We start from the raw sequence: 9,953 nt of genomic DNA, 5'->3' as shown, positions 1-9,953 counted from the left end.
ATGTAATTTTTAAAAATCGAATTAGTGGTGTCGATTGAATTTTAACTCGATTGGCATTCCTATTGTTGCCAATGTAGGAGGACGTGGGTTCAAGTCTGCTCAAGTACATTATTCTCCTATTTATAGGTTGGGGAGGGGATATGGGTAGTTTTAAGTTAAAAAAAACTTATATGATCAGAATTTGTATTGAGATTATTCAAAAAAAATCGAACTAGTGGTTCAACATGTTATTATAATTTGAGTTTGGAATTTTAGTTGGCTTTTGAGTTTTAAATAATGGAAATATTTATTTGGGTTTAGAGATTAATCTAATGATTTGGGTTCAGGAAATATATTTTAGGATAAATTACTTTTAACGTTATAAAATTATCAGTAAGTTTATATTTTGGTCATTTAATTTTAAAAAGTTATTGGTATGGTCTTTTTCATTTGCACCATCTTCAATAATCGAAAGCTCTTCTTCTCATTCTTTTCTATAGTTCAATTTGTTTTTTTATGAAACAACTTTGAAAGTCATAAACGTGCAAAGTAAAATCCAAACAATTTTCTTTTTTGATCTCTGACACTAACTGTCTGATCAATTTAGATCTAAGGTATATTTTTTTACTCATCGATGTGTAGTGATCCATCGTACCAATTGTTAAATTGTTGCTTGGAACACGCTTGCCAAATTAAAAAAAATCTCAATTACTCAAATAAAAACTTCTCAATAGTTTAATGACTTAAATGAAAACCTTTAAATAGTTCATTGTTCATTTTGTAACTTTTTGAAGTTAAGTAACTAAAATGTAAACTTACTAATAATTTAATGACCTTAAATGTAATTTACACTATATTTAAAAGTACATAAATTTTAATATATTTTATAAACTTATATAAAAATTGATAATTCGTCGACTTAATATGTTCTACTATGCGTGCAATTGTAGATTTGATTCATATTTTCCAATTAGATCATTCTAAATCCCTAAACGTTTTGAATTTTGAAGTTTCAGTCTTGTCGCAAGCCACGATCGCTAATCCATTAATTGGAATTTTAGTGTGTAATATGTGAAACAACAATAAGTTGACATAATGTGTAATATATGTTTTGTGCATCAAATTTTAGAAAACAATAGAACCTAACTTAATGAATTTAATAGTTATTAATCGGTAAGGATTGAAATTTTAAAATTGAAAAAATACAGAAAGTACAAATAACCAAATAAAGTACGAGAATTAAATCCCGAGATTTTACAAAGTATAGAAACTAGTAATAAGATTTAACCTTAAAGAACACATTTCCAATATTCCGAAAACATCAATGCATGACAATACTTTTGAAGTCAATGTTATTCCTTTTCTTGCAATTACAACTAATCAATTATTATAGATACTGAACCGAAAGAGTCGATATCTTAAAATTTCAAACTTATAACACTATCAATACTTAATAATGGGACTTTTTTTTTATTTACTTTCTTTCATACGAATATAGCATCACAATTCTTAATCTTTATTTTTTGATACAATACTTAGAATTACCCATAGCCCTTTCCCTAAGCTTGTTTTTGACAGTTTTGGCCCATAGGCGAAACAATAAATTAGGGCCCTTTTAAAAAATTTATAAAATGTAATACAATAAAATAAAAAACATATACTAATAATTTCATTAAAATAATATGTTTTTATTACATTAAGCCAATAAGATATTTTCCAACAAAGTTTAAAAAAAATATTTTTCAAAATAAATTAGGCCTATTCCAGCCTTGGGTCTTGGGCGGTCGCACTCTCAGACTACCCCCAGGGCCGGATCTACCCTTCTCAACCTTTAAATAAAAAGATAATGCACTTCAACGCACTCAAACTCATGTCCTTCTGCAATAACAACAATACTTATGCTAACCGAATTAAAACTCAATCAATAATTTTAAATATATTATTCAAATGAAATTTCAATATAAATATCAACAAGATATTTCAATATCCACTTTAATTTAGATAAGAGATGCCATATTGAATGGAGGGGTTATTAAATACATATTATAAAGATGGTATTTCAATATCCACATGCCTTTAAAAAAGTTCATTTTGTCTCCATCAATATTTATATATTTACTATTTTGTCTTCACTTTCATTGTTCTTTTTAAATAGTTAATTTAAGTTTTTATATTCTTTTTTTTTCTAATAATTTAGTTTTTATATTTTTTATATTTAAAATTTGGGTCCGATTATTAATACAATTAATTTATTTTTCTTCTTTTTTTTAAATCTGTTGGAGTGACATTTTGAAATATATATACATATAACTTCACTCGGTAGCCATGTAACTAAAAAATGACGTTGTAATGAACTTGAATCTAACAAAATAATTTTAATAGTGTTAACAGTTCAATCAAAATTTTGAAATCTAAAAAATAGAGAAACTAAATTCCAATTTTACGAATAGTACCTAGATTTATGGCATATTTTTAAAAAAAATATTTGATTTAAACAATATCGAAATATATTTTATCTATTTAATTATTTTTTCCCTATAATTTTCAATCTTGGTACCAAATAAGGGTGTCATTGAATCGAGTCTTAATATCGTCAAGCTCAACTTTAATCGAATATCTGTTTTTAAGCTCAAACTTGACTCAAGATTTAATCAAGCTACTCAAACTCGAGCTAGATTAAGCTCATTTATCAATTTTTGTACTCAAGCTCAGCTCAATAATTAAGTTTAGGGTTACTAATATTTATATATTAAGGGCAATAATATAATTTAATAATATAAAAATATGAAAAGCTCGATTAGGCTTATGAATTATTCGAATCAAGTTTAATAAACTCGAATTTAACTCAATCGAAAGCTCAAACTCGACTCAATAATTACTTAATCGAGTTCAATTTTTTTTAACTGAAACTAGAATATTTTACGAGGACCAACATCTTATATAAACCCTATCATCTAACCGAAGAGTCACCAACCAAGTTAAAGAATAAAAACCATCGACAAACAGAATCATAAAACATGGGCTGAGTATATATGTATGTATAGGATATGATATGATAATTAAAGTGAATAATTTTGAAAATCAGCACCATAAATATTAAAAAATAAAAGAATAAACCTTTTCTTAATTGATTTTGGGATAATATAAAATTTACCTCTAAACTTGGCAATTAGGTCAGTCCATATTGGTATCTATATTTTTTTTGGGTCCATTTTAGTCATTGAACTTAGCAATTAGACCCTTTTTGGTCCCTGATCTATTAAGATTTGATGATGTGAATAGTGTTATTGGAATAAGACTCAGTTGAATGGATTAAGAATTGATCAATATAATGGTCTGAACAAAAAGGTTGAATCGATTAACTCGAAAACCGCTTGAATTTGATAAAAATAGAAAATCGAGATAAAAATCAATAGTTGGATAAGTTGAAATGGTTTAATAAATTTTTATTTTTAATTATTTTACAATTTTTACAATTATTTATTTAATTATTGTTGGTCTGGTAGTCAAACAAATCAAACTAGTTGAATCAATAACCGATGATTTGACTGGTTCAACCATCGGTTAACACTCTGATATTGTACTATATTGATTTTTAAGTGATTATGTGGCACAACCTCATAGTGCCATATTATTAAACTTTTATAATTTTCAAGTTCAGGGACTAAATTGGACCTAGTTATTAAATTCAAATGCCAAAGTGGACAATAAAAGTACAAGTACCAAAAAGAACCTAGTTGCCAAGATTAGGGCCGATTATCTCAATAAAAAAACAAAGCCTGAAACAACAAAAATGAAGATGCCACGAAGCTTAATTAAAATTTTCAAAAAAAAATTTGAGGGTCTAATTAAAATGTTAAAAATTTTAAGGGTTTAATGAGAATTTTCAAATATTTTATAGGGTTTAGTGAAAGTTATAAAATTTTGAGAGGATTGATAAGATTCTTTTTAAATATTTGTAGGGTCTAATTAAAATCTTCAAAACTTTTGAAAGGCTTAATTAGAATTTTTAAAAAATTAAAGTTCCTAATTAAAAACATAAAACTGTTTGTCAAATATACTTTAATTATTTTTTCGTATTATATTAATTTAGGATAAAAAGATCTCTACAATCTATCTTAATTTCGAATTAATCCCACTAAAAAAAGTTAGAGCAATTTAATCCTTTAAAATTTAAAAGTTAGCATTAAGGACAATTAATCATGCTGGTAATTTCTTTCGTCAATTGTGCATAATTTCAATTGATATGAAAATAAATTTAACCCTCGATGTTTACATATATCATTCATTTGGTCTTGACTCTAAAAAATTCAACAGATTTAGCCTCAATATTTACAAATTTACAAAAAAAATATAGTGGGCTAAATTTGTTAAATCATGACCAAATTGATAGAATGCGTAAATTATGAGAGCTAAATTTGTTATTGTACTAGTCAAATTTATGTAAAATTGAAAAAAAAATATTAACATTGTGATTGATTGTCCTGAGCTGCTCACTTTCGAAATTAACAGTGATTAAATTGCTCCGATTTTTTTTGAGAGGGACCAATTTGCTCAATATCAAAATTGAGAGGGATTGAAAAGTTGTTTCTACAATTAATTTAGTTTGTCAAATAAAGTTCAGCACCATATACAGGCATTGCCGGCCACAAAATGTCCTTCCACACAAGTCAAAAGACAATTTTCATGGGTAATTTTTATAATTTATCCGATCAGGACATAAATATATATATATATATTGATACAAGTAGGTGATGGGGTTAATATTAAAAAAAAGCTTAAAATTGACTAAATATTTTGTATTTTTTTTAAATTAAAAAGAAGTGATGAATTAATTAATCAAACTGTAGTAATTATAAAGTATTTGCATTTTTCCCCTCTAATAAAAAATTGAGTAAATTAGCCCCTATACTTTAGATCATTCTATTAAAAATTTTATTTATTTCTATAATTAAAAATCAGTCCATGTATGTTAACCATGTGACAATCCACATGTAACTATATGGTTATTTCGTCAGTCGCACTAATTTTTATCAATATAAATGGATAAAAAAATTTAACAGAAAAGATAAGTTTACTTTTTGATCTAATATATAGAGACTAATTTGTTTATTTTTTAGTAAAAAGAACAAAACACAATTTAACTCTTACCTTGTTTAGCTCGACATTTTATGGTATGTCGTGAACGTATTCTTTTCTTTTTTACCATAAATGGTGTTTTAGATTTTGGTCAAATTTACTATCAGTCCATGTCCTATGAGAATGTTATAGATTTAATCCATGTGTTTTAATTTAATTATTTTAATCCTATAATTTAAAATTTTTGAAATTTTAGTGTTGACTTTAAATCACAAAGATGCCAACAAAACCTACCTACCACATTTGCAAAAGATTAAATTCTGATATTAGTACCTATATTTTGCGAAAATTATGGATTTAGTCCATATATTTTAATTTGATCATTTTTTATTTTTGTAAATTTTCATATTTTAAAATTTAGTCGTCACCAAACGATAATTGTTGAATTCATCAAGTTCTACTAATTTCAAATTTTGATTCACCAAAAATATTATCAAGTTCTACTAATTTCAAAATTTGATGCACCAAAGATTATATATAGGTTAGAGTACTTGGGAGGTCCCTCTATTATAGGGACTGGATCAACTTATTTCATATACTATTAAAAAAATTAAATAAGTCTAAATTATAATAGTTAATATTTATTTGTATAACAAATGTCTTGAAAATTATTTTCCAAACAAAATATTTCATTCATAGATCTATAAAAAAATTAAAAAAATTAACTTTATTAAACAATAATGATATTTTTTTAAAAGTAAATATTAACTAAATTCTAATTTGGCCGTATTTAATTTTTTAAATAATACATGGATTAAATTGATCCACGAGACTAATTTAATCAAGTGTCTATAAAAGAGGGATCTATAAGGAAAATTCACCATTATATATACATGATTTTTATACTCTTCAACCAAAAAAATACAACTAAATATAATTATTCATTTCAATATAAATATTTAAGTTTTTTCAACATATTTTCAAAGCCTTTCATTTACAATCCCAATTTCCACCATGGGAGAAGAGCTTCATTTCCTTTTAATACCATTAATGTCCCCCGGCCACCTTTTACCGATGGTCGATATGGCTCGTCTCTTAGCAACTCACGGCGTCACCGTTTCAATCATCACCACACCTCTCAACGCCCTCCGTTTCACTTCCGTCGTCGATCGCGCCGTTGCGTCCGGGCTCCGCATCCAAGTGCATCACCTCCCTTTCCCGGCGAAAGAGTTCGGCTTACCGGAAAATTGCGAGAACATGGACCAACTCCCTTCTCGAGACTTGATCATGAACTTCTTAATGGCAGCTAACGAGTTACAACAAAGATTCGAAGAGCTTTTTAACAAGTTGAAACCCAAACCAAGTTGTATGGTCTCTGGCAAGAACTTGCCGTGGACGGTGAAAACGGCGAAATTCAATGTTCCCCGAATTGTTTTTGACGGCATGGGTTGTTTTTCGTTCGTATGTACACATAAAATAGAGCTTTCAAAGGTTCATGAAATGGTATCCGAGTTTGAATCTTTTAAAATTCCTGGTTTACTCCATGAAATTGAGCTTAAAAAAGCTCAATTGCCGGAAAATTTGAATCCAGTTTCAAATGATTTGATTAATATTCGAGATATTCGACAAGCAGAGCTTGTTTGTGATGGGATCGTCGTTAATACATTCGAAGAACTGGAAAAAGAGTATGTTAAAGAGTTTAAAACCGTTAAAGGCAGTGATAAAGTATGGTGTATCGGCCTGCTCTCCGCCATCAACAAGCTGAGCTCCGATAAAGCCGAGAGAGGACAAAAACAGTGTCATTTCGAAACCTTGCAGCCATGGCTCGACTCGAAAGAACCTGGCTCAGTGATTTACGCTTGTCTCGGTAGTATATCAGGGTTAACAAAATGGCAACTTATAGAGCTTGGCTTAGGTTTAGAATCATCTGGAAAACCATTTATTTGGGTTATCAGAGAAAACCCAAAATCAAATGAAATAGAAAAATGGATTTTGGATGAAAAATTTGAAGATCGTGTTAAAGATCGAGGGATTATAATCCATGGTTGGTCACCACAGTTATGGGTTTTATCTCATCCTGCCATTGGAGCTTTTTTAACTCATTGTGGATGGAACTCAACGATGGAAGCTGTTTCCGCCGGTGTGCCAGTGATAACGTGTCCTCTGTTTGCCGAACAGTTTATTAATGAGAAACTCGTCGTCGACGTGCTTGGGATCGGCGTTAGTGCCGGCGTAGAATCGGCGGTGACGTGGGGATTGGAAGATAAATTCGGGTTGTTGATGAAACGGGAACGGGTTAAAAACGCCATTGATGAAGTGATGGAGAAAAGTGAAGCTGGTGAAGAACGAAGAAGAAAGGCTAAACAAATTGGGGAAACTGCAAATAAGGCCATTGAAAAAGGTGGATCTTCGCATCAGGAGATGGAGATGTTGATTCAGTTTGTTCTTCAACGAACTAAAGAGGTAGCTCAAACTAGTTCTTAATGGGTAAATTTCTGATATTAGTCTCTGTAATATGTGCGAATTTTGGATTTAATCCATGTACTATAATTTGGTCGATTTCAGTAGGTTAAAATGTGCCTCAGGTTCCTATACTCCTTCTAAATTTGAAATTTAGTTCCTGTATTTTTTTTTCAGGAATTCAATCCCTCTACTTTCTAAATTTTGAAATTGAAGTCCAATTGTTAATATTGTTATTTTTTTTGTTAAATTTGTTGGTGTGGCAATTTGAAATGAAAAAAAAACACACTTGGTAGTAATGTAACTAAAAAAATATGTTGTAATAAGTCTAAATTTAACAAAAATAGAGGGACTAAATTTCTAAAAATAAAAGTACATGGACTAAATTTCAAATTTACAATAAATATAGAGACTTTATTTATTTTAAAGTACAAGGGGTATACTTTTTGAATTTTGAAATTTCAATAATTACCAAATTTGTAATAGTTAAATCAGATAAATCAAATTTTCCTAAAAGTTTCGTACTATATTTAAGTTATAGATTTAGTCCCTCTTTTGCGATTTGATAATTTTTAATTCATATAATTTTTGAATTTTTGGAATTTCAATTTGAACTTAAACAATAATTGCTAAATTTATTAACTAAAATGACATGAATCTTTGTGCTGGAAATGTCGATTTAGTTTGTTCTTCAACGAACTTAAGAGGTAGCCAAAAATAGTTAAATTCTACTATTAGTTCTTATATTATGTGTAAAATGTGGATTTAGCCCATATACCATAATTTAGTCAATTTTAATTTTTATATTTTTTAAAATTTAAAATTTCAATCCTAACTCAAACCATAGCAATTAATTCCGTTAAGTTGAATTTTGCTATTAGTTTCACATTGTGCTTAAGTTATAGATTTAGTCCCTATTATCTAATTCAATTGTTTTTTAGTCCTTATATTTTTGGATTTTAAATTTTCAATCCAAACTCAAACAATGGTTTTTAAGTCCATTAACTAAAATCATTTGAATTTTTCTGCAAGTATTATGTGAAAATAGTAAGTTGACACGACATTACACAGGATAATACAATTGTCACATAAGATTTTGGAAGTAGGATTACTGTTTGATTTAAGACTGAAATTTCAAATTTTAAAAAATACAGACTAAAAATATAAATTAAAGTATAATAATTAAATCTGTAACTTACGAATACTAAAAAGACTAACGATAGAATTTTACCTTCTTAATTCAGTAGAAAAATATAAAAATAAAAATAAAAATTCAAGTTGAAGTTGAAGTTGAAGTTGTTTATAAATGCTATAGAAAAGTTAAATTTTACTATTAGTCCATTTATTATCCGTAAGTTATAAATTTAGTCATTGTATTTTAAAACGATTTTTTAATTTCTTTATTTTTAAAATTTTAAAATTTTAATCTTATCTAGAAGGTAACTATTAATACTTTTAAGTTAAACTCCGTTATTTTTAAAATTTTATATGGCAAATATATTATCAAATTTTTAATCACATGTCAGCTTGTAAATTTACAAATTTGCTTACAAAGGAGACGGGTTCATGGATTGAACCGAAATCCATTTCTAAAAAACTTTCAAGTCTAAACCCAAAAAAGTATAAACCCAAAATACCTCAACTTGAAATAATTAAAAAAAAATCCAAATTTATCTAATTCTGACTTACCCAATCTAAAATATCCTTAACAATTTACGATTCTAATTAAAACTACTTGTTTTACTGTTTAAAAAATAAATATTTGATTTTATTTAAATTTAAATAGAAAAACACAAATATTAATATAATATTAGTTTTATATATTATTATTTATAAACATTAAAACAAAACCAATTCAAAATTAAGAAGGGTCAAGTTAGGGTTTAGGAAAGCTTTATTTCATTTTTTTTAGGATTGGGCTTGAACCCACAAGGTTTTTTTTTTTTTAGGTTTTGATTGGGATATTTTCGTAAGCCTGTTTCCTTATTTGCTTCCTTATGTTTTTACCGGGCTTGGACTAAATTTTAATAAAAATCCTGTCAAAAAAAATTAGGAAGGGTAAATTATACCTAAGGCTACTAAATTATTAATAAGTTTACGTTTTGACTACTCAACTTCAAAAAATTACAAAATAGTTATCAAACTACTCGTAAGTTTTCATTTAAGTCATTGGGTTGTTAAAATCATTCTTTTATGGCCTTCTTTGTTCGCAACGCCTGCAACAATAAAAGGTTACCTTTCATCTTATCTTTTATAGTTCAGTTTTCTTTTCATGAAAAAACTTTAAATATTACGAATTTGTTAACTAAGTTTCAAACAACTTTCTTCTTTAATCTCCAACACTGACAATCAAATTAACTTGTATCTAAGATAGGTTATTTTACTCATCAATGGATATTGATCCACCTTACTAATCACTGAATTGTTACTTAAAG

At 27.7% G+C, this 9,953-nt stretch overlaps 1 protein-coding gene across 1 annotated transcript; it reads left to right on the top strand.

Annotated features, from left to right (window-relative positions):
- Positions 1 to 6,024: 6,024 nt before the first annotated feature.
- Positions 6,025 to 7,728, top strand: LOC121209535 (UDP-glycosyltransferase 73C3). Its single transcript, XM_041080332.1, has one exon. It carries the CDS (start codon positions 6,073 to 6,075, stop codon positions 7,540 to 7,542), a length of 1,470 nt encoding a protein of 489 aa, XP_040936266.1. The 5' UTR covers positions 6,025 to 6,072; the 3' UTR covers positions 7,543 to 7,728.
- The last annotated feature ends 2,225 nt before the right edge of the window (positions 7,729 to 9,953 follow it).

Source organism: Gossypium hirsutum, chromosome A11, assembly GCF_007990345.1.
Source record: "Gossypium hirsutum isolate 1008001.06 chromosome A11, Gossypium_hirsutum_v2.1, whole genome shotgun sequence".
Classification (NCBI taxonomy): Eukaryota; Viridiplantae; Streptophyta; class Magnoliopsida; order Malvales; family Malvaceae; genus Gossypium; species Gossypium hirsutum.
This window is presented reverse-complemented; position numbering and strand designations above follow the sequence as displayed.

Bases quoted from the DNA above. Each gene is read 5' to 3' on its own strand.
- LOC121209535 (XM_041080332.1), top strand. From the start codon at position 6,073: ATGGGAGAAGAGCTTCATTTCCTTTTAATACCATTAATGTCCCCCGGC.